At 36.6% G+C, this 24836-nt stretch overlaps 1 protein-coding gene across 5 annotated transcripts; it reads right to left on the reverse strand.

The window, feature by feature from the left end:
- Positions 1-15755: 15755 nt before the first annotated feature.
- Positions 15756-23748, reverse strand: LOC131168417 (uncharacterized). Of its 5 annotated transcripts, none has more exons than XM_058127849.1 (4): positions 23555-23748; positions 21549-22039; positions 19580-20780; positions 15756-19048 (listed from the first exon to the last, which is right to left on the reverse strand). In XM_058127849.1, exons 2-4 carry the CDS (start codon positions 21737-21739, stop codon positions 15980-15982), a joined length of 4461 nt encoding a protein of 1486 aa, XP_057983832.1. In that variant the 5' UTR covers positions 21740-22039; positions 23555-23748; the 3' UTR covers positions 15756-15979. The 5 variants fall into 5 exon arrangements, with proteins under 5 accessions (XP_057983832.1, XP_057983801.1, XP_057983827.1 ...); XM_058127818.1 differs by having other exon boundaries at positions 15756-19063; XM_058127844.1 differs by having other exon boundaries at positions 23364-23710.
- Positions 23749-24836: the final 1088 nt, after the last annotated feature.

Genomic DNA, 24836 nt, shown 5'->3' on the forward strand with positions numbered 1-24836 from the left:
CATACAATGTTTTTTTTTCCAGGTCCTTCTGGTAGCCGGAACTATCATCCTAGCGTTCGGAAGCGAGGGGTGTCGTTTAGCTACTACTAGTGCCTGATAAGTACGAGTTTTTGTAACCGGGTTGTCGTGATAGATTTTGTAGACGCTCGTAGTATGCATGGTATTTATAGGGACGTATATCCTTGTATGGTATAGACTCTGGTATGGTACCGTTTATGTATAGAAAGACTGTATTTCGCTGCGTATTTTGATGAGTATGGATGTTTATATGTATGTATATAGGGCATCCGTTTACCCCACGGGGTCGGACCCTTTTTTTTTGTATTGTATCATGTATATTTTAATTGATACAGAGACATGTTAGGTTACTATATTCACACCCGGGACCTACTTGCGGGTTCGGGGCGTGACACCATATCTCACGGGTCGGATTCTTACACAATCCTATATGAAATTAGTAAATTTTTAAAACCTTCACATCAAGTAATATGATTTCAATTAGGCTATTGAGTGTATCAAAGATAATAGCACAAGCATGTTCTCATGTTAAAATAGGAATATATTTAATAATTTATTAATTAAATTCTCATACATTCAAATTTAAGACTTCTTCTAAACAAGGTTATGTGTTTTTCCATTGGGAATTTTTTGGAATCACCTACTTAGAAGTACTTTTCAAAGAAAAAAAATATTGAATTTAGTAAATATTGATAATAAGTGCTGAATTAAAAAAAGTGTTGAAAGTCATATGTAGTGTTTAGTTGTGTTTAAAAATAAGTATTGATTATGAGTACTAATGAATAAGTGGTATTTGGATAACTACTTTTATTTTGCATGTAATATATATCTATTTTTACTAATATTATTGTTAGTTCTTAGTACACTGCATATATTAATAATACATAATAAATAACATATAATTTTTTATTTATGTTAATAATAATATTTTTATTTATTAAATTAATATTTTTAATTAGTATTTTTCTAATTAATATAATTTATAATTTATTTTTTGATTAACAAAAATATATTATTAGTAATTTATGTTTATAATATTATTAGTTTCATATTTTTTTTAATAATTAAACCGCCTCTCTATAGTACTCAAGTAGGAAAAAAATAATATAAGATAGCTTTCCAAATTCACTTAAAAATTACTTTAAAAAGTGATTGTGAAGTGTCCACTTTACAAAAAGCACTTATTATAATTTAAACTAGACAATATTTTTTAATTTTAATATTTATTTTAAATGATAAATATTATAAATATTTGTTTAAGTGGTCTCAAATAGAGGCTTAATCTTACCTAATGCTTTTTTTTTACCTCCTTGGCTGCGACTTCTGACCAATCTTTGGCTTCTCGGGAGGGACGTGCACGCAGGGCGTGTACTTCGTGTTGAATTTCTTGATAAAAATCGAGGTTGGGGACAGGAGCAATTAATAATAATCATTATGCATAATATAATATTCAAGCCTTTCATTCACAATCTATGACCCCATCTTTAATTTCAAGCTATCACTCGCACTCGCACTCGCATATCCATTAATTATTCAAAACACCTTGACAGATCCAACCCATCCATTGATTCCCTTCCGCTTTCTTCAGCTTGTTTGAATTGCTTGTCTGCAGAGAGAGACAGAAGGGATGGGCATCGTCATCATTCATGTATCAAGGTTTCCCTAGCTAGCTAGCTAGCAAGTAGCAACACACATATATATGCCGGAGACAGATTCTGTGAAACAGCATGCAGCAGGTAAATGCCCCAGTACAGTTGTTGCAGTACTTCATTTGCAGGCTTTTTTTTTTTTTAATGTTTTCTTTGCGATGAACTAATGATATATACACCATATATATTTAAACTTCATTAATTTCTGTCCTCCCTTGTTCAACTGCAGAGCTTAAAGAGCTGATAATTAAGAAAGAGTGTTCGATCCACATCAACTGCCATTTTTGTCAAACATTATGGAAGCCCCATAGTGCGGCGTGCAATTGATAATATCCGGCCGGCCATCTCCCTCATATATGAAAATTTATAATGATATTGTAGCACGGGCGCACTATGTACCCAACTGTTACATTCGTCTTCTATATGGCGTCCCGGTCTTTAATTGCATCCTTCAACGTGTGAATGAGAGCAAATTAAGACTGATTCAGGCACAGAGATATGGAAATGTGTATGCCTTCTCTCCAGAAACATACGAGGAAGGAACCATAGGTATCATCCAACACACTTGAGCAATGGCCCGAGACTGCGATAAATTTTTACAACCTCTCATTTGCTAGCTACACAAAACAGCTTGCATTTAATTTGAACCCGTGCTTCTTGTATAACTATGTGTTTCTTCATCATCAGATGCGCAAAATTCTGCAGCAGGCACAAAAAAATAATTCATCCGTGGGCATAGCTAATGAAGGATCACCATCACCATATGCCTGAGCTTCTAAGGAAATCCCAGCTCATGATAATATCTTGTCACGCAACTACTTTCAGTAAAGACTCAACAACAGACGAACTAACCATTAAGTCCCTCATAATCAAGGTCGCTGTAAATTCAGGTAGCAAACCAAGTAAGGAGGACTTGCCGACGACTTCCCATGTCTCTAATGCGCGTTCACTTTCACCGTCTGGGAGCATAAAGAACTCCATTGAATCGTCATCACCATCCAACTCTCCTTCTCTCATCTCCCCTCCATCATCAGCATTTGTATCTTCCCTACAGTCACCTTCATATCTCCACAGGCCTTAATGACCACAAATCCCACTGAGAACCTCACTCTAGCAATACTTATGCATCCGTCACCACCCGTCTCTTACCATTCTGACGACATCCCAAGCAGCTCCTACTCTCCACCCCCTGAAACATGTGATTTCTCGGATGATCTAACTGATCAAAAGCTCAAATTAATAACCAGCGTTCCACTTCTAGACCCCACGCCTCCTCGAATATCCTTCTCCTTCCCAGTCCCTCGAGTTTCCGTTGCCAAGGGCTCTATATCTCCCTGTGACATTTACATAGGCAACCATAAACAGAATCCCAACTTAGTGTGCTTCTGTAAGTGGCTCAAATCAGAGATGGAGCTGCAGGGAGTTGCTTAATTCCTTTGTTACAGACGGAGCAAAATATTCCGACGGTCAGAGCTATGAGACTGCGGATAGAATTATTTGCTTGGCGATATTCTGCATTGTGGTTCTCACTTGTTCTAGCTGTCTCAATCACCTCAGCATTAAAGAGATAAGATTCTTTGCTCAGAAAAGAATCTCATACCCTTTTTCTTCTTTACGCAGCCTATGGAGGTATTGGATTTTCTCAACCAAAACTCAATTGATAAAGCATGTAAAGAAGCAATTGACGGGCAACTGATTAAATATCATGAGTTCAAGCTTGAAGTCCATGAGAATAACTAGTGGACCTCTTAGCACTAGAAGAACATCGATACACATGAATGAATATCAATTTAACCTAAAAGTTTAAACCTATTGGGTCTTGATTCGAACAATGTATAGCACCCATCATCTACTCAATTTTTCCAATATGAGACAAACTCACAAGTGTAATTCTTAACAAACTATCTCTCACTTGTGAGTTCTAATTGCTCCTCCTTGAACAAAGATCATCTCACTTATGGTACTAAACTCAATTCTCTAACAATTGGTCAAGTGGGTCTTACCACTGGCGCCTTACGTGCCTCGAATTGCATTCCACGTGCCTCTGAACCAATCCTACCTCTCACGTTTTGACCATATCTGGATCCATCCCAGACCTAATTAAACCTGCTCAAGCGCTTAAAAACACACATAAAATACTTGTACTTAGTCAGCATCAAAACACGGATCAAACTCAAAATGTCAACAAGGACGCAGTAGCAGAACATGATATATCGACATTCCTTTAGGCTACACGACATTGTTGGGCGATTGGTGCGTGGCTTGGACCAAGAGGTCGGCATTATATGCCGACAATTTGCTCCAGTCACCTGCTTCACCTGGCCAAACATGATTGAAGAGCAATGTTTGGTTTTGTACGAGCGCATATTGGTAAGTTTTCCAACCAATTCTTTTACTTTTAATATACTACACTATTTAATGTCTAACATTTTATATGTATTTCATAAGCAGGATTAGTTTGGTCGATATTGACATTCTTACCGACCCTAATGTCAAAAAAGCAGTGAACGTGCACTTGTGCGCTCGGTTTAATACCTATTGTAAAAAAATGTATGGGCATTTTAAAACGATGGGAGATGAGGCTGAACGATACCTGTACGATAAGATCTCCCACGAAGATTGGGAGTTGGTGTGTCGCCATTTCTGTGACCCTCACTATCAAGTGATGTGTTTAGATTAGAACTACTTTTTGGTATCGATGTGGATTATTATCTCATTAAATCTTTTATGTAGGTTATCTGCCAAAAAAATGTTAAGAACCGTAGAAAATTAGATGTGACAATTACATGATATGCTTTAGGAACCCTGGGAACCAGTATAGTGTGAGCACGGTACCGTTGCTAGAGATTTATTATGTGGCCGTGTGCGCCCACACCTGTGTTGAAAGGTATAGGGTGGCCTTATTCGATTTGCCTATGTGAGGTGAATGCACCCTTGGGTGAGGGCAATCGAACCAGCAGTTGGAGCTGCGTGTACCCGTGGAGTATGTTAGCAAAGAGTATAGATGACTACTATCTGGGTGGATCCCCAAGGACATTAGTCCAGCCTTCAGGTCACACAACCCGTGCCATGGGGAAGTAAATGACGTGTTTATCACAGGGAGTGTCTTATATGCACATTTGTTAATTTATGTGAATACGGTTAATTAATAAGATAATTTCGAGGGCTTACTGAGAAAGGTGAGTGCCCTGGTAGCAGTAATGGTACTAGAGCAGAGGGAAGCTACTTGTATGGGTGGGTATTCTTCCCTATCCTCGGCCAATTGTGTGTGTGAGTGTGAAATAAGAATGTTTTCATAAATGTGTTTATCTGCTTAGTGAACTGGTTATTTTCTGCACACTAAATGCATATTGGCCACACACTGATATTAACTTAGTCTTTCCCTTACTGAGTTGTGCCTCATCCTTACTTTACAAACTTTCTTTTTAGGGAATCCTAGAGAACGGGTCTGACGGGCTAGAGGAGCCAGGCTAGAGGTGTAAATTTATGTCGGTAGTGTGTAGATAGAGATTTTATTTTTGTTTAGTTTTATGGAATGTAATTATGTGAAAATTTATATATTTGTGTATAAAGATAGTTAGAACTCTGGTAATGTAATTTGAGGATTTTATATTTTATTTCCGTTGTGTATGTGTGTTTTATATTTGAAGAATAAGGTATCAGGTACACTGACGTCACTAAAGTAGCACTCCGGACCCACGTGGCAGGTTGAGGTTGTTACAATTGACACTGCTCTCGTTGAATTGGCAAAGTCAAAAGCTTCGAAGGCAAAGAAAATATCTGCTAGTATTAAGAAGCCTAAGGTTTCTGCATCTCATCCTCCATGCATTGAGATGATGAAGGAGATGGTCCTTTCGCAAAGAGAAAGGACTAGTTCAAGCCGGTACATGATCGTGAAGTTAATTGAAATACTAAAGCCTCTATCTCTGCCTCTTCATATGCAAATCGAAATATGAATGTTCACGTAATCAAATCGAAAAACTCGAATTCACAAACCGTGCACATCTTTGATCGAAGAAACACTGTTGAGCAGTTTCACGAACGACAACTACACCAACGATTCGAGCTACATGAATATGCGATCGAAGAGCATAAACAAGTGGCCATAGAAATCAGACTCCTCACAAAGAACAAGCGATCGTGGATTTCGCTCATCTCTTCCTCTGATGTTCAACTCCAAGAAATTGCTCTTAGTGATTCTCAATCTATCTCTCTGCAACAAGAACAAATTGCTCTGATACCATGATGAAAAAATGAATTCTACTAGAGAAGAAGAAGAAGAAATATATTTGTATATGGATCTCCGAGAGAGAGAGAGAGAGAGAGAGAGAGAGAGAGAGAGAGAGAGAGAGAGAGAGAGAGAGAGAGAGAATTATCTCCGAGAAAAAATGAGAGAAAAAAAATTTATCATCTTTTTGTATATCAAAAAACAAGAGCAGCAGTATTTATATGAAATGTACAAATGTAAATGAAATGCAAATAAATTCGTAAGACAAATATCACACGAGAATGCACAAAAACACATGCATACAATCCCATATCTCATAAAATACTCACCCCTTTTAGTACTATGACTTGCACGCAAAAAAAAAAAAAAACCAACAACAAAAAGAAAAAAAAAAACAAAAAACAAAAAAGCATATTTTCGATCATTTCGCACGAACCTACGTATAAAGGCATTTTACAGATTGATTGGTCATCAAGGCAGCCATTTGAATATTACACTGTATTAATGCTGACTAATAGTACTATAATGCACTCCTCTTTTTTCTTTGCTTTAATTTTCTTCTCTGAGGACTTCTTGTTAATATATCTTCTTTTATTATTTTAAAAAACATATACTTTTCACAAAAGGCTAGGAAATGGAGATGACTATAAAGTGACTCGAGTAAGAATCGGATTGAGAAGCACCAAAAAAGACCAAGCCATTGGAATGGCAGACCACAAGAACAGAATGCGAGGTTATTCCATTGGCAGCCTTGACATGGTATCCTTTTGTAACGAGAATATCGTGTTTGGCAGCAGCTTGTAACTTGCAACCTTCTCAAATTACTCATTCACTGAAAAATTACATAAGGAAATTAGACAAGAAAGATACATAATTATGCTTGTGATGATCAGGATATATATATATGATAGAGATAAAAATTAATTTGCCTATGATGAAAGGCATGGTTCTCACTTCTAAACTACCATTTCTTGGACCTAAAAATCAAATTATACAACACAATGAAAGACAAGAATTGATATCACAAGGAGAAGAATAAGATAAATAGGCAACCAAAACTTTAGTATACATCAATCACAACACACAATTTTTATTGACTAAACTCTCAAAATGTGTTCATGTTAGGAGTCTCTACACACAATTCTCTTCACGTAACTCTTATCATAATATTCTATCATCTAAGTATAGAGAGTTTGACAACTTAAGAAAGGTGTTCTTTATTAAGCTTTGAACTCTTCCACTTGTGTAAAATTGGAAAGAGTCATACGATTCAGATCAAACTATTGTATCTTGGAAGAGATAGAGTCAAAGTAAAGTTAGGTTGCATATGTTCTTACCGAGAAGCATTCCAACAAAATCAATACTGACAACATGAATGAAAACGAGAGTTACTCGACTACCATGAAAGGTTGGAACAATACAAAAAAGATGAGTATAAATGTTAGTTTCGTACTTACCATTTTTATGATTATTATGATACTACTTATTCTTCCGCAAAAGGAAATTTGGAAAGCTTTTAAGAATAAGTATGATACTGAGGAGGTAGGAACAAAGAAACATGCAGCTAGTCGATTTTTCCTATCAAATGGTGGATGGAAAATTGGCTATAGAGCATGTTGATATTACTGTATTAATGTTGGATGTTTCAATTTTTTTTCAAAAAAAATATCAGTTTAATAGTTGTCGGTCTTATTTTGATTAAGTGTACATTAAATTAAATATATTAGTTTTTATGTTTTTTAAAATATCAAATACTACTTTAACAATTTCGTATTTATGATGTTAGAAGTTATACTTAATTTTACTTATATAAACTGTGATCCAGCTTCATTTCAACTACCATTTTTCTTCTTCGAAATAATTTTATCTTCTACTATTTCTTAAGATTTATATTTTGTTGGGCAACTAAATGACACTACATCTCGTATAGTTTTGGTGTTTGTGAATACACACAAAACCAAGCCAACTTAGTAATTTTGGAGGTTGTGCACATAGTGACTATATGCATCGAGAAATATTTTTTGTGTACGTGAAATTGACTTTAAGGACAGTTGTCCTTCCACATCCTAGCTTCTAATAAGTATTTGTATTTTTATTCAATATTAATTTTTTAAGAAATATTTTTTCTTCTATTAATAATATTCTTGATAGAGCAAGCACAAAATTTCCAGTTGATAGTGGTGGAAGTTACATCCAAAGGCATCAAGATTGTGGACAATCCTGTTGTGACTAGAATCAATGACAAGCTAACCCCATCTTGAAGAGAATTCCAAAAGAGCATGCGCCATATGCAAAAGGATATTTCTCTCGAGACTTTGATAACTCAAACAAGTGTAGAGGAGGAGGCAAGAGGGCAAGATGCATGTGCTTATGCAAGAAAGTAATAACAATATTAATAATGATAATACTACAAAGGTAAATTTAATTAGTTTCGAACATACCACTTTGACTAATTGTCATTTTCCTAAAAGTTCACATTTAAAGCCTAAGAAGAAAAATATGAAAAATAATGATAGACCTCATAAAATTAATAGGGGCAACCCCAATCAAAAGAATTGGAATCATTGACCCCCTAATAATCAAAACAAGCAAAGCAATAATGTTTGCTTTGTTTGTAGTAAAAGTGAGCATATTGTTCGAATTTGCAAATTTTGAAAATGTGGACCTAATCCTTAAGCAAATATAGTTAAGGAACTGATTGTGGCATGATTACAAACATAAATATGGTCAACAATATTTAAGGGTGGTGGGCAGACTCAAATGCTAATAGACATGTCTATTATGAGAAAATTTGGTTCAAGTTGTACGCTCCTTTTAAGAAACCTAAAACCATTATGCTTGGTGATTCTCATACCACCTAAATGCTTGGTATTGGTGAGGTTGAATTGAAGTTTATATCTGGAAGGACATTAGTATTAAAAATATGTATTATACTTCTTCCGTTAGAAAGAACTTTCTTCCTTAAATTTTTGGTTTGCTCGTTGATGTCATGTTAATAGTAGATATGTAGGAATCATGAGTGAATTGGGATTAATCCCAAATATTGGAAAGGATTTTAAAAAATGTGAGTCATATAGTAAAGTTTAAATAACAAAAGAGTCGAACAAAAGTGTTGAGAGAAATACCTAATTGTTAGATTTAATTCACTCATATTTGTGTGAATTTGAATTTAACTCATAAAGGAAATAGATATTTTACCACTTTTATTGACGATTTTTGAAAATATTCACATGTTTATTTATTGAAAAATAAAAGTGATGATTTTGAAAAGTTTAAAATTTTTATCCTCGAAATGGAAATCAATTCAGTAAAAAAAAAAAAGAAGATAATTAGAAGTGATAGAGGTTGTGAGTATGAATCTTTAGAATTTAACTATGTTTGCACAATCTTTTGGAATAATCTATGAAGTTTCTCTACCTTATTCTTTTACTTATAATGGTATAGTTGAAAGGAAGAATAGAGTTTTGATAAATTTGACTAATATTATGCTAATAAAATCAGGTGCACCTTCTAATACTTTGGGAGAAACTATTTTAACTGCTTTTCATGTTTTAAATAGAGTACCATACAAAATAACCAAAGTTACACCTTTTGAAATTTGAAGAGGGCATAAGCCTAGATTATCTTGGAGTTTGGGGTTGTTTAGACTTTGTAAGGCTTAGAAATCCTAAAAGGCTTAAATTAGTTGTTAGAGAATCTACTTGTGATTTTCTTGGATATGATATTAATAGTTCAGCTTATAAATTTTTAGATATTGAGAATAATATTATTTTGGAGTCAGGTGATGCGAATTTTCATGAAGAAAAATTTCCTTTTAAAAAATTAAAAATAGTGGGGGTCAAAACATTAGTAATAATATTGTTTTAGAACCTAGCTCATATATTCCTAGTTTAAAAAATAAAAGAGATTTTGAGATCAAACCTAGAAGGAGTAAAAAGGCTAGAGTTGAAAAAGATTTTGGTCATGACTATTTTGTTTATGTTTTAGAGGAAAGTCAAATTACCTTACAAGATGCATTAACATCACCTGATGGAATTTTTTAGAAAGACGCTGTGAATGATGAGATTGAATCTCTAATGTCAAATAAAACATAGAAATTGGGTGATTTACCACCATGTTATAAAACCATAGGGTGCAAATGGGTCCTTAAGTGATTAATCCAAACGAATATAGTACCATTATTGGTGGCCTAAGACATGTAACTGATTTAACTAGACTTAACATTGTCTATGCAGTAGGAGTGTAATGCCCCAAACCCTTAAATCCGAGTCCGGTGCGTTATTCCTGATCATATCCTGATAAATCATAATCCATAAAATACGCAGCGAAAAATATAATCATAATCTCCATATAACATAATACCAGAGTTTATTAATTCTAACTATAATCCATATTATCCATTCATTACCTGCATTTCCATAAATCTATATAACTCCCAAAACAATTTAGTATTTTCACAATCATTTCTTATTCGATAGCCTTAAAACATAAAGGCATAAAACATAAATATTCTACATCCCAAAATTAACATAGAAATATACCATTTTCTTTTACTATTTCCCAATAATGTTATAGAACCTCAAGCTCTCTTAGCTCGATCTCGAAGAAATCCTGAAAAAAGATAAATTCATGTTCGAGTGAGACACATCTTAGTAAGGGAAGAAATCATATATTAAAACAGTGTGTGGCCAACATAAGTTTATATATAACATAATATTTAACATTTGAAAATCCTTAACATAAATTCCGAAATCATTCCCTGATCCTAATCAAACACATGCAAATGTTTAACCCACGAAATTACCCGAGGATAAGGGTGATTACCCACCCATACAAGTAGCACCCCTTTGCTATGATATTTAGGCAACCCAAAGGTCACAGTTAAAGCATACCAGGGCACTCACCTTACTCAGTAAGCTCTCAAGTGATAAATTAATCTCGTACTCACACTGTTCAACAATAGCTTACCGGCAAAGGCCCTAAAGATAAGGAAATCTACCCGCCAATACAAGTAGGTTCCCTCTGCTCTAATACGTTATGCGGCTACTGCCACATCTATAACTACTAGTGCACTCGCCTTACTCAGCAAGCCCTCAGGCGAAAGGTACGTCTCGCCCAATCGTAACATGTTCTACGTACATACATACTTCTAATATCATAATACATCATTCTTTTCTGTCATTATACATTCATGCACATTCATTCCTATTCATAAATTAATTTTGCATTTTGTTTTACTTTAAGTGACTTTTTTCCATTTACATCATTTACCTTTGTCATTTCATTTCATTGTCATTTCATCGTCATTTCATTGCATAACATTTCATTTCATTACTTCGTACTACAGCTGGTCTTTAACCATCATCAGTTAGTCTACATAGAAACGTGTTAGATCTGCTAGCACAGCTCCTTTTAACTGTCATCAGTTAGTCTACACAGAAGTGTACTAGATCTGCTAACATGGCTGTCTTTCAGCTGTCTTACATTTACATGGTTGCATTTAACATACACAGGCAACATTGTCCATATCATATTTTATTTTCATTGTTTTACTTACTTAGTCTACATCTCATACATTTAACATATATTTGCACAGAATCTCATGCCACACAATTTAACAATAAAATTCATACACTGCCTGTAAAATAAGCCAACCAACATTTAATATTTATACACTGAAAATACCTTCATTTCTTACTTAATTATCCTGAAAATATTTCTCACTTTCATCAATTCATTTTCGCATATACATATCTAATAAACAGCCCTAAACTCGAAAAAATATATATAATTTAAACAGTTGGCATTTTACCCATACTAAAACATATACACGTACATATAATACAATTTATTTTTTCATTAAATTCATAAAAATTCTAATTTAATATATATTTTTTCCCTTACCTGGTTTCTTGAACTACGCCAACAAGGACTCCGAAAAATACCTACGGCACTCACCCGGATCCTGAAATTAAATTCCTAATTCCAATAAATTATTTCTGAATAAAATATTAATTTAATACTTCCTAGAGCCATAATTCCTAAATAAATAATAATACCCTTAAATTTAGCCAAATTCCCAAATCCCACTCTTGCTTTGAAGTAGGGCTTAGAAAACCCCAATTGAGAAATTACCTACGTCAAAATGATGATAACAACGACTAGGACCCTATGGTGGTGTCCGTTCGTCGATTTAACCACATATTAATAGCAAAATTGAGAAAATGGGAAAAAATTACCTTTTCCCAAGAACAGTATCTAAGCCATTCTCATGAAAAATCTGTTCTAATAGAAATGTCGGCAACGAAATCAGGATTCTAATGGCACCTTCCGTTTTCCGATCCGTCGCAAACTTGTCGAGTAATTAAGAGAATGAGAGAGATGGAGACGGAGTGCCTAAGCACGCAAGAAACAACTTAGGGGGGTGGTTTGTGCCTGACATCCTTCTCTGTTCTTTCTTCTTCTTTCTTCTTCTTCTTTTAACTTTTCTTAACTTTATATATATATTATAATAACTTACTTATATATATTATTTTATTTAATTAATTAATTTTAATTTTTTTTTAAATCCAATGTAAAAATATTTAATTTAATAACTAATTATTTAATTATTTAATTTATCTTAATTTCATTTCATTTCATTTTTAATTTTAATTTTTTTTCTTCTTTTTCCCACATCATTCCTTTTATTTATTTATCTGTTATTTTATTTATTATTATTTTTTTCAAATTATTTTAATTCTTTTAAATTTTCGGGTCTTTACAAGGAGTACTTAGTAGATTTTAGTAAGTCAAGTAAAGTACATTGGAATGCTCTTGAGTGTATAATGACATATTTTTCTAGTACCAAAAGTTATGTTTTTTTTTTTTTACTAAGTATGCAGTAGTACTTGAAGGTTTTTCTAATGCTGATTAGTGGAACACTTTGCCAGGTGATTCTCTCTCTACCATTGGCTATATTTTTACTTTAGGTGGTGGTGTTATTTGTTGAAATTTAAAAAACAAACAATAACCGTTAACTCAACTATGGAAGTTGAGTTAATTGCTTTACCATTAGTTAAAGAAGAAGCAAGTTGGTTGAGATATATGTTATGTGAAATTCCATTTTGGAAAAAGTCAATACCACCTATTCTAATTAATTATGATAGCATTGGTGCAATTGGTAAAGTGAATAACCATTATTATTGTGGTAAATCTAGACTCATAAGAAGGAAATACAGTACTACAAGATCATATTTAAGTAATGAGATCATTAAGGCGAATTATATAAGACCTACTGAGAATCTTGCAGATCCATTAACTAAGGTCTTAGCAAGGGTTTGGAATACATCAAGGGGGATAGGGTTAAAGCCCATAAAATTATAAACCACATGTGAGGATACCCAACCTAAGGACTAAAGGTCCTATAATTGGATTCAGTAGGAAGAATGAATCATATGGTGGTCTTAAGAAATGTAATATTATCTTAAACTCATCCTAATGGTACAAGTGAATTTATCTTGTAACGGAGGAGGTTGAGTTTTAAAGACTCCTAATGATAATGTGTGTCTTTTATAAGTAGGGTGTTAGAGTTACAAGAGCAACCTTGATAGATTTTACCTATGTGAGCATCAGAGTGTGGGTGCTCTCTATAAGAATTGGGTTTATTCTCAAATATGGTCATGAAATTAGGATTAGCAAAAGGTCAAAATGTGCTAACTGTTAAAGCTCGTGTCATCATTTGGATCATTACGTGTGAGAAGTAATATTTTATTTCCTTTAAGCAATCATGATTCAATTGTCTGAGACCGCTGATTCTAAAGTAAAGATTATTATTTGCTAAGTGAAGGCTCAATACAAGGCACACCTTAATTATGCATAATTATCTTTCTTTGTTTGTTAAACTCTCTACATACATGTTGCATACATAATATTAAAATGGAGGGTGGGGGATTGTTTGTTTATTTTAATATTATATTATCAAAGTAGATTAATCATCTTTGAAAAGGCATGCATCTTGGAGTTAGATTTTTATTTATTTAAGTCATTGGAAAATAGCAAATATATTAGAGTTAGATTTTTATTCAATTAAATTTTTGGAAAGAGCATATACATTTAGAGTTAGAGCATATACATTTAGAGTTAGACATCTATTATTGAATTTATGGTTTTTTTGTGTTTCTTAAATTCTAAATATTAAGTGTACTTCTTTTTTAGATCTTATGCGTCTATAAATACCCTTAAAGCATTGGCTCTAAACACAGTCTTTACACATAACTCTTATCATATTATTCTATCATCCAAAAATAGAGAGTTTCACAACTTAAGAAATGTGTTCTTTGTGGAGTTTTAGATACTTCTATTTGTGTAAAATTAGAGAGAGTCATATGATTCAAATCGGATTGTTGTATCCTAGGAGAGACAAGTCAAAATGAAGTTCTACTGTACCGGTTTGTGGACTAAATAAAAATATCGTAGAGGGTTTAAATTTCCTTAAAAAAAACGAGATATCCGTGTCTTAACTTAATTATGAATCATGTTTGTATTTGATTTGGATTTAAGTGTCTTTTTTTTTTTTTTTGTACTATTTTTCCTAACACACACCTACACACGCGCATATATATATATACATCTAATGTTGGCGTACGTGCATGTATGCGGAGCAAGGCAGGTACACGTACGTACTTATGGCAAGCCCGGCCAGGGGGCCGGCAGGGGAATGGGGTTGCCTAGCTTGCCTGCATCTGCATGCATGCAATGCATGCCTTTCTCTTTGGATAATTCCATTAATTCCCATCTCTATGGATTCTCCTTTTTACCACTACTAATTAACCTACCTACCAACCTCATATAATCCGTAATTAATTAATTAATTAGAACACTGGTAGTTCAATTACTTAATTCATTCATATGACAACGTTAGTACACGTACGGCCTCTCAAAGTTCGACAGCAATGGAGAAGAGGGATTATGATCATCGAAAAGATATGGAGCGGGAATCCGTGCCATACGCTACTACTGCATGTTATATATATTTACGGTTTACTTACGCGTGCACGTGCATTCCTTAATTCTAGCAGCTAGCTACTTCGTTTTTTCCTTTTTTATAAGTCAAGCCTCCGATGCTATTTGGTGTTTGTTCAGTTCACAGCATCAAGCTCGAGTAATGATGATGATTTGTGTGAAACCCAACAAAAATGCACTACGTAGAAAGCTAATTAATGAAATTAGGCATCTGCGTGTAATTGCATATATTCTTAACATCCAGTTAATTACTTACTTAAAAATTATATTCTTAACTTACAACCCAAACCCAAATTAAAACCGCTCACTCACCCCCGCCAGGTCACCAGCTCCTCTTCCTAATTAAATTATACATGTAAATGCAGAAACCATGCCGCTCGCCCACCTAAAATTGAGCATTATTGATTTTGTTATTTATCGTGATAATCAAAAATGCATCAGAGGTTGAGTTTACAAATTAATTAATATGATCTTCAGTTTTAATTTGTGTGGATTTATTTGGACAAAATCCAAGAAGAAAATAACCGGCTCAAGTCTGGAAAAAATAAAAAATAAAAGTTGCGCTTGCGAATTTCCACCCATCATTCATCTTAAGCCAAGGCTTCTTCACTTCCCCGCCATATTTCCTATTATTATACCTTCTTCACATATTTCTCATACATTTTTCCACGCTCCCTGCTGCAGGGGAAGCTTAAATTTTATTATTGCATCCATTTACTCATCCACCGTGCAACACCTGCTTAAAATTTTTGGATCCTCATTGTGGTCGGTATGCATAATTAACCATCAAAAATAAATACATAAATAACAATTCATCATCATCATCATCAATCTAATTAACTAGACAAAGTACTCCATGGAGCCAAGAAATCATCATCATCATCATCTAAATTCTTACTTAGCATGTCCTGATCAAACTGCCATGCATTATTTTAATTTCAACTTTTTCCCCAAAAAAAAAAAAATAACTCCATAGTATAAAATCCCAAAAGTTCCCGTCTTGATGTTTTAACACAAGTTAGCATGCAGATCAATTGATGTAAAACCTGGTAACACGTGCACAACACCATTTGAAAAATGGCTACCCAAGATAAGCCTGTTGACTAGGAGAATAATACAATGCAGATCTTGGAGGACGACGTGCTGCTGAAGGAACCACAAAAGGCTTCCGCTGCTGCTGCGCACCAGACGCTTCTGAAGTATAACCCCAGCTAAGAGGACGGGTACTAGTCCTTCCCCTCCCAGCCGTACTGTGCTCACTCAGGGTGGAAGGGTCCTGGGAGTACTGATGATCACAACGGGGCAAAGAGTCCAAGACGACATGCCTTGATTTATAACCAGGGATAGCAGATGATGAAATGCCACCTAAAGTTGGCTGGCTTCCCCTCAAGCTTTTGGTGTGCTTTGCATCATCAGCCATCAAACCAGCTTCACTCTCAGGAACATCATCAATGACGATAATCTCTTTATTAGAAACCACAGTAGAATTTGTTTTCCTGAATTTTGAGTCTACTGGACTAGCTATAACTTTCTCTATATCACATGCTGCAGCTGCATCCCATCCATTCTTGGGTCGATCATGTTGAGTCAACAAATTGCATTCACCTTTGAATCTGTGGCGCTCGAAAGATGCTGAGTAACTCGCCTCGGTATTAATCTTGTTCAGAAAAATGCCTGCTGCTGCTCTTGTTGGTGTGTCTAACGTCTTAGAATTTAGCTGGCTTCTCAAGTCTTTTGACAACTTTGCATCAACCGTGTCTCCCCTTGGGTTTTGTGGATCTTGGCCAAAGATAACACTACCCAGCTGACTCACTATGCAATGAAAGGAATGGTAGTCCAGGGTTTGATTACTGCCAGAAGAGACTCCAGAGATTGTCGGGAACTGTAGACTTGGACTGTTATTTGAGACAACTGGTTCAGCCTGCCTGGGTCGTGTGGATGCATCATCATCTTTGTTGGCCACCATTAAATTCTTCCCCATCAACCTGAGTATGGGACTAGAAGCAGATGGGCTAGCCGAGTCACAATCACCATGACTAGAGAACCTTACTGCCGCATCAGAAGAAATTTTCGTGGTAGCAGGTCCTGCAGGTGATCTCGTGACAGGAACCTTCTCTGATCCAGAACTCGTGCAACTGCTCTGAGAAACCATTTCAAGCCCAGCAATGGGATTATTTGTCCTTGCATTTGGATTCCACCCCACTTGTTTTCCCATAGCCATTGCTCGTCGCCTTAGTAGTTGTGAATCTTGATAATTCAAAGCGATGCTTTGAGAGATTTTCTCCTTCCGTGTACAACAGCATGGATGACCATCGTCAGTGAAACCAAGTGGTCCCTTTTCAGGAATTATTACATTGTCTTTCAAATTCTCTCCATCTGAAAAGGTTCTTTTCATTCCCTGGCTAACTGTTTGTGGAAAGAAAGATTCATTAACTACAGTAGGCTCAATGCCAACGTCCAGGAACCCTGAACTAATCCTATCTTGAATTGCCGGCGGCCCTGCAGAAAGTAACTGCTCTGAAAAATTAATACTGGATCTTGCTAAAGTGGAATTAGAAAGGGTTGATGTTGCAGAAATAGGAGAATCAGATGAATCTACATCAACCAGTTCATGCTTATCTTGAGACGAATGAACACGGCTTGTGGTCAATGATGAGTTCCCTTGAAAATCTTCCGAGCTCATATCTCGAGGACTCGGCAAATATGATCCTGGTGGTCCAGGAATTGGTATAGGCTCAACCTCGGAGAAGTTCCCTTGCATAGCTTGAGGATCCAATTCTGCCCTCATATGAGTGTTTTGCCCAACAATACCATCGCCAACTTCACCTGCACAAAACAAGTTACACCCATGACCCAAACTTGGCTCAGCTAGACCCCTTGGTGCTTCAGCAGTGCATAAAGGCTCTTTACACTTTTTCTCCATAGATTGCAGTGAAATGAGTTCAGTATCAAAAGGACAGACCAGCTTGGGATATTCAGGATCTAAGGATTTGCTCAAACTCATCATGTTTCCCCCAACAGCTATCGAAGAGGGAGGGTCAATGCTAGCTTCTTTCCCAAAGAATTGAGCCTCTTTTGAAGAAGATTCTGGACTATCAACTTTTCCAGCAGAACCATCACTGGTCATAGCAGAAGAGACTATCTTTTCTCTCATGTCATGATCATAAAACTGGGATGCTAATGGGGAACTCCTCATCACCATGGCTTCCTCCCATCGAGAAATAATTGGTGATCCTATATCTGGTCTCGTATACACTACACTGCATCCAGCAAGAGATAAAGTCTCAGTGACTTCCTCATGAGATTCATTTTCATCATTATTGCACATCAAATCATATTGTTGATCCCCTTTAGAAGGTTCTGCCTCCAACTCTCCATCTATTTCTGTTGTAAAATGCACCCGGGGCTTCTTATGGGTTGAATATTTTTCACTTGTGTTAGATTTGTGCACAGGCACAGATGATTTGCCAACTGAAATAGTGTCCTCCCTCAAACCAGATAATCTCATGGACTCTGATGAGAATTCATGGCAACACCAATATGGTTTGGTGCAAACATGGGAGGAACTACCAGAGTTTCTAACTTGACCAGCAATCTTAACTGTTTTATCATTCAATTTAGAAACATTATCTTTTGGAAATTTCGGAAGATTAAGCATACAGCTACCATGCATGGATGTGCTGTCACTGCTGTCTTTGCTAGACTGGTAAATATTTTCCTTCAGTGCTTCCAAAGACCTCACTCGGGCTCCAAACAAGGGAATTCCTCCTCTCTGGCTAGTAGGTGAACACTCCCTGCCATTGACTCGTGCCTCATATTTTGAATTCTCCACCCTCCCACTGTTTTCAGGAGAAGAAATTGGATTCTGAGAGGAGTTTGGAGATTTCCGAAGACAACTTCTCTTTCTGTGAGAATCACTATGACAATGATGATCACTATCATCCAACAAGTCCCTTGTCATGTGTAACTTATATCCTGATAACTGATGTATATCTTTATTGTTGAACTTCTTTGAGAGGCCACTTCGTTTAGAGCATACCCCTTGTCTTAGAGTTCCGGAATCACTGTTTTTTAACTGCTCTTGAGCTTTGAAAAGTTGCGAGAGATGTTGCTTCTTTTGTCGAGTTTCTTTCGCTTCAGAATTCCCCTCCTGACCAGTACAAATCTGTTTACCAACAATTTAATAACCATGTGGCAGAATTCTCGTATGAATAAATTTGCATGAAAGGGGAATGCAAATCTTGCAATTCAAGGTGCATAAATGTCAGTGATAGAGGATTAGAAGAAACCAAATCATTATTTTTTAATTTTTAAAAAAATTAAAAAACCACCATTGTTGCATTTACTGAGTAGGATGTCAAGACACAAAAGTACAAATCAATTACTGATATAGATGTTTACATCTGCAGTGTGCCCGAAGGCAGACTAGCAGGTAGAAAATTTTCTTCAATCTAAGATAAAAGAAAAGCAATTATAAGAAATTTCTGCAAAAAGAAAATGGCACCAAAAAACAGAAAGCTAGTGGTATGTTTATATCTGCAGTGTGTCCAAATATGGCAGACGAGCAGGTAGAAAAATTTCTTCAGTTTATAAAATGATTATAACCAGTTAAAAGAAGAGCTAGTATAACAATTTCAGCAAAAAAGAATGGCAACCAAAAACAGAAAGATAAGTGTTTTACCTCAAATTTAAAGGCCTTGGAAGAGCCAAATTTTTTGCTGTGAGGAGCTAGTTTCAGGTACTTGTGATGTTTTGGCAAGTCATACCTTCTCTTGTTGACTGAAAGAAATTTGCTTCCTTTACCCTTTCTCAAAGCTTTCCCTGGTCTAGGATTCTTTCCAACTTGCAACCCTGATGGCACATCATTGAATTTTGACAAAATTCGAAGTTTTGTGCCAGTGGCATCAATGTATACTGCGCCTTCGTCGCCATTGTCCTCAGGATAAATGGGTGACACTCTTGGCCTTTGCCCCTCATGACACACCCCAGGATCCTGAGTAGGCTTCTTCAAATCCACAGCCCAGCTTGACCCATTTCGTCTATCAAGCTCTTCTAGTGTGCAACAAGGAGCTGTTGCACAGATATCAACCATCAATCTCGTCTTCCTCGGCTTTATTCTATGTTTAGTTAGTCTAGAGTCTGCCGCCCACTTGGAAGTTGATTCGACAGAGAGGCACTGATCTATGTGAGCATTCAATGTGGTGTTAGAAGACGACGAGAATGTCTTGCAAACAGGGCAAATTTTTGAAGTCATTGGCTCAGATAAGGCAGTACAATTCGATATGATATCCTCTGTTGGGTTGGGATCAGAGGGATTACCAAACTTCACTATCAATCTGCACTTCTTGCCCGAGTGTTGGTTCACACTTGCAGTCTTTTGGGATGCAGGAGGAGGACCAGCAGCTGCACGTTCAACAACAGAGGCTTCCAATGAAGTGGCCGCTTCTGCTATTGGGCTAGATGATAACCCCTTTGTGGGTACAGACTCTACTACTGCTTCAGATTGAGATTGATTAATGGTGGCTGTGGTGGTAAGATCTTTGTCTCTGCCAGATCTGCAAGAAGTGAAGTCTAGCTTGGGGTTCCATAGAGAAGCATCATCATTTGTAGTGCTGGTGGACACCCCAGGATGGGTGCTCAGCCCCGAAGGCTTCCTATGACCATCCGCCAAACTGTTGACATTAATTTCCTTTTCCTTCTCAAGTAAAAAGCTAGTCGGGAGGGCACATCTTTTATTGAAGACTTGGTTCCTTACTGAGTCAAGAGGCTGAAAAGGTGGCAACAGATCTTTGACGCCATGCTTCAAGCAAAGTTGCAGGTTTCTCTGAGAAAAGGGCCAATTAGTCTTGATATCCTTGCTCCGGGAACTACATACATAATCCCTGCAGCAGCAACAACAGCAAAAGGCCAGATTGTTACCATCATATTTTTAGTATATAACTTGGGATGATCAATTACATTACACCTATTATCTTATCTCACAGCATTACTACTTATAGTCAATAGCTCTAACTGGGCACAGCTCTCTTTGGAGACTAAACCCAAAGAACACCAGCTGGAACAATAACATAAATGGAAACCGCCTGTATTATATTTTAGTTACTGAAACGGAGCATATGGAGCATAAAATCTGAGCTACGTTCATCCAAGAAAACTGCCATACATAGGAGGAAGGCAACATGGCAAATAAAGGAACAAAATAACAGCTTTTACACACACAAATTCACTCACAAAATGAACTAATAAATCTCTGACAAACACAACAGAGAGGGGGAGAGACCGGGTGTGTTGCTCTGATATGAGATGATGAAGATGTATCAGTACAACATAAAACACATTGTGACGAAATCACGTTCGCACAAAATAAGATTTGTGATTTAGATGCATGCTTGGACATATAAATGCAACGAATTGAAGGGACACAGAGAAGCCTAGTGAGTGGGTGGGTGCGTTCGTGTGTGCCTGCCTGGCGCAACTAGAGATGCAAGCAAGTTCATCATAATCATCATCATCAGGCAAACAAGTAAGGTAAAGATCCCAGATAAGAAGAGTCGTCTCGATGGATCTGACCCATCAAGTAAATTAAAGGCCCAAATAATTGTTAAGAACGGATTGAGGGGGAAGAGGAGGTGGGTGAGGATTTGAAGTACCTTATGGAGAATTTAGGAAGCGGGGTGCCGCAGGCATCAACGCCACCGGATAACTTGAACAGATCTACCTCTTGCTGCAAGGCGGCAAGTTTATGATCAGAAGAAACCCTCTCATCACCACCACTACTCTTCACCTGTGCTCTTTCGCAAGGATATGAGAGATCTGGTGGAGGGTTTTCAATGGATAACATCTGAAGTAAAGCACCTGCAGCAGCTTCTCTCTTCTTGTGCTGTCTCTACTGCAACAGTCACAAGCTGGAGGTCTACTTTTATTATGTTCAAACTTAGCCTTCAGCATATATAACAAAATTGAAATAGTAATCTCTGTCAATCTCTCTCTTATTATCTTTCTTGAGCACAAATTACCACAACCCCCTCCCTACCCCGCGACAGCAGGATCGAACAACACGTACGATGCCGCAGGCAAAATCAAACACCCCTATAAGGGATCTTCAGTTCCCTTCATCCATCAGCTCAGCTAGCGCGCCGGCCTGCAACAGAAGAGGAAGATATATAAAAACATAAACTTGAGAGCACAGAGACTCCTGGAAATTAATGACCCAGAAAGGCCAGTGGATTCTAGAACCTCCCAGAAAGAACGTTATTTTATGTGGTCAGAAATGAGTAAATTTGAAGCAGCAATATCCAAGCTAGGTAGCTAGCTAGCTAGTATACGGGAGGAAGACCAGTGGATCGAGCAAAGAACTTCGAAGAATAAAACCCAACCCCCCGCAATTAAACAAACCTAGCTCCAGGGATTGATGATCGAAGATCAAACTCTGCAGAGCGTTATTTTATGTGGAGAAACCCACCGTCGGCACACTTAAAATTGAGAAGCAACCCAACTCCCAAAACCCCCCGTCTAGTAACGAACACAACATACATGCTCCAATAATTGAAGTGCTCCACAAATAATACGACCGATGCCGTAGATTTCAAGCGAGGGGATCCAATATATAGAGACGATGAAATCTTCCAGGTGAACATGAAATCTCACATCAAGATCGATGAGTGGCCTATGCTAGGGTGGGGGGGGACGACAAAATAGATCAGAGTCTAGCGACAAAGTCGATCGATCCGAACTGGGAAGAGAGAGGCAGAGAGTTAATTAATATGGTTGCCAGAAACAAAGAAGCCCATTTCTCTCTCTTTCCTTCTTTTTCTTTATATATATACATATATATGGGTCGACCAAGTAAACAGTAGGACACGACCACAACAAAATCCAGTATAAACCCACGACTAGATTCTCTTCACTCTTTTTCTTCCCCTTAAAGTAATCAAGAGGGGGAAAACCAGTGAGCTCATGATCGTCAAAATATTAAAGCTAGCTAACTCAAAAATCATTGAGAATGCATCATAAAATCACGCGGAACTTGATGAGCATATGTTCAAACTTGGGGGGGTATCATGCCTTCCAGCACAAAAAAAAAAATTAAACAAATTCAGCATACAGCGGAATGATCAGTGGTAAAATTTATGTTGAAGAGCGTGGACGAGGAGATCGGGAGAGGAGAAGAGATTGAGGCCAAACTAAATCTATGTCCTCCGCTGCAAAATCTTGCGGGACTCTGATCGAAAATAAAACCAAAGAAGCGTACGGATCCCCCACGCCAAAATCCAAAACCCAAGCGAAATTTTGAAAATAATAAAATAAAAAAAGTAAAGAGGACTGAGCTACAAAAACCTAGAATTCGTGAAAGATTTTGTAGCAACAGGAAAGAGAGAAAACCCAAAAATAAAAATAAAAGAACACAATCGGAGAGCAGATGGAGAAGAGAGGAAGAAGCAAGCCTGATGTTGTATGATACAAACCTTCTTATTTTGAAGCTTGAACGGGATAGCTAGCTCCGGCGGAAAATGGGGAGGAAACAAATAAAATTCCCAAAAGAAAAATATCCGATTTAAGCTGATTAATTAAAAAAAAAAAAAGATGAGAGAGAGAGAGAGAGAGAGAGAGAGAGAGAGAGAGATTGAGAGTTGAGAAAACAGCACCACCCACTCACACATCAAGGGGCATCAGGTTCACCAAAAAGCAGGTTTGTACCATTGAACAGCACGATACGATTCACCTCCCATCTGTGAATATGCGTGATATAGAGAGAGAGAGAGAGAGAGAGAGAGAGAGAGAGTGTGAGAGTCTCTGTGTGTGTGTGTGTGTGTGTGTGACTCTGCGTGTTCTAAAGTGGTTTTCTTTCCTATCCTATTCTACAAAGCTGTCCTATCCTATACCTACCCTACAATACAAATCCCCTCGCCCACCTTCATTTTCTGCAATTCTTTTTATTCTTTATTTTTATTCCCTAATGAGTATAATATATGTTTTTTGTTGGCAAAAACTTAAATTTTATGGCATACATCTCCCAAATTCCTTAACTATTCAAAAATATGAGAAAATTGATCCAATCCAAAAATTTAAACCCAATTGAACCAAAGTTTTATTAAACTTATTCGTTTGATTCGATTTCAAATCAAATATTTTTAACATCTTGGATATCAGTTCAATTTTGATTTGTGTTGGTCTCGAATTGATGGTTACCTGAATCGATGATTACATGAACTGAACCAGTACTATATATATATATATATATATATATATATAATGTTATTATATAACCATTTAACTATAATATATTTTTACATAAGTATTTAACTATACGAAGTTAGACGTCACGAGCTAAACTTATTCAGTACATTATGCTTGCTTGTGACCGCTTGTCTCGTATATTTGAGATGGGTTTCCATCATGTAAATACTAGTGTAAGGTTATTTTCTAATAGTAGTTTATTTGTATGTCAAATATGACAGTATGACTCCTCGGTCACTTTGATGTTTCCAAGTGTCAGGATGATAATTATATAAAAACTTCTTTAGGGGAGGGTAAGTGTTCATCAGTCATTTGAAAACTTATTAGCTTTTGTCAACATCTTTAGCCTACTTGCCTCCTTTGCTAAGCACACAATGTCAACGGAAGTGTTATTAATGAATTACATTTGCTTCAATGTTTACTGCTTGCTTGTCACGACTTTCATGAATTGATTACTGTTTCCGCTGCTATATGAATGAATGCTAATGAGATTGCTTCGTGGATGAATGTTGGTAAACGATAGGCTGGCTAGTTAAGCAAGAGTGTTTTAACTAACGTCGTACGACCCTTCACAAAGGTGTGAAAATAGTTGGCTCATGACACTAGGGCATACCCTATGCCTCACTGTCTCCACTCTCTTCACTCCCTCCAACCACATCAAGCGACATCGATGCCTGCATCGAGACACCTACATCGTGAGG

This window comes from Malania oleifera, chromosome 1 (genome assembly GCF_029873635.1).
Source record: "Malania oleifera isolate guangnan ecotype guangnan chromosome 1, ASM2987363v1, whole genome shotgun sequence".
Taxonomy (NCBI): Eukaryota; Viridiplantae; Streptophyta; class Magnoliopsida; order Santalales; family Ximeniaceae; genus Malania; species Malania oleifera.

Bases quoted from the DNA above. Each gene is read 5' to 3' on its own strand.
- LOC131168417 (XM_058127818.1), bottom strand. From the start codon at position 21,739: ATGTTATCCATTGAAAACCCTCCACCAGATCTCTCATATCCTTGCGAA. The intron at 20,781-21,548 runs GTACTTCAAATC...TTGCTGCTGCAG, and splicing joins CTTCCTAAATTCTCCATAAG to GGATTATGTATGTAGTTCCC. The intron at 19,064-19,579 runs GTAAAACACTTA...GTTGGTAAACAG, and splicing joins CCAAGGCCTTTAAATTTGAG to ATTTGTACTGGTCAGGAGGG.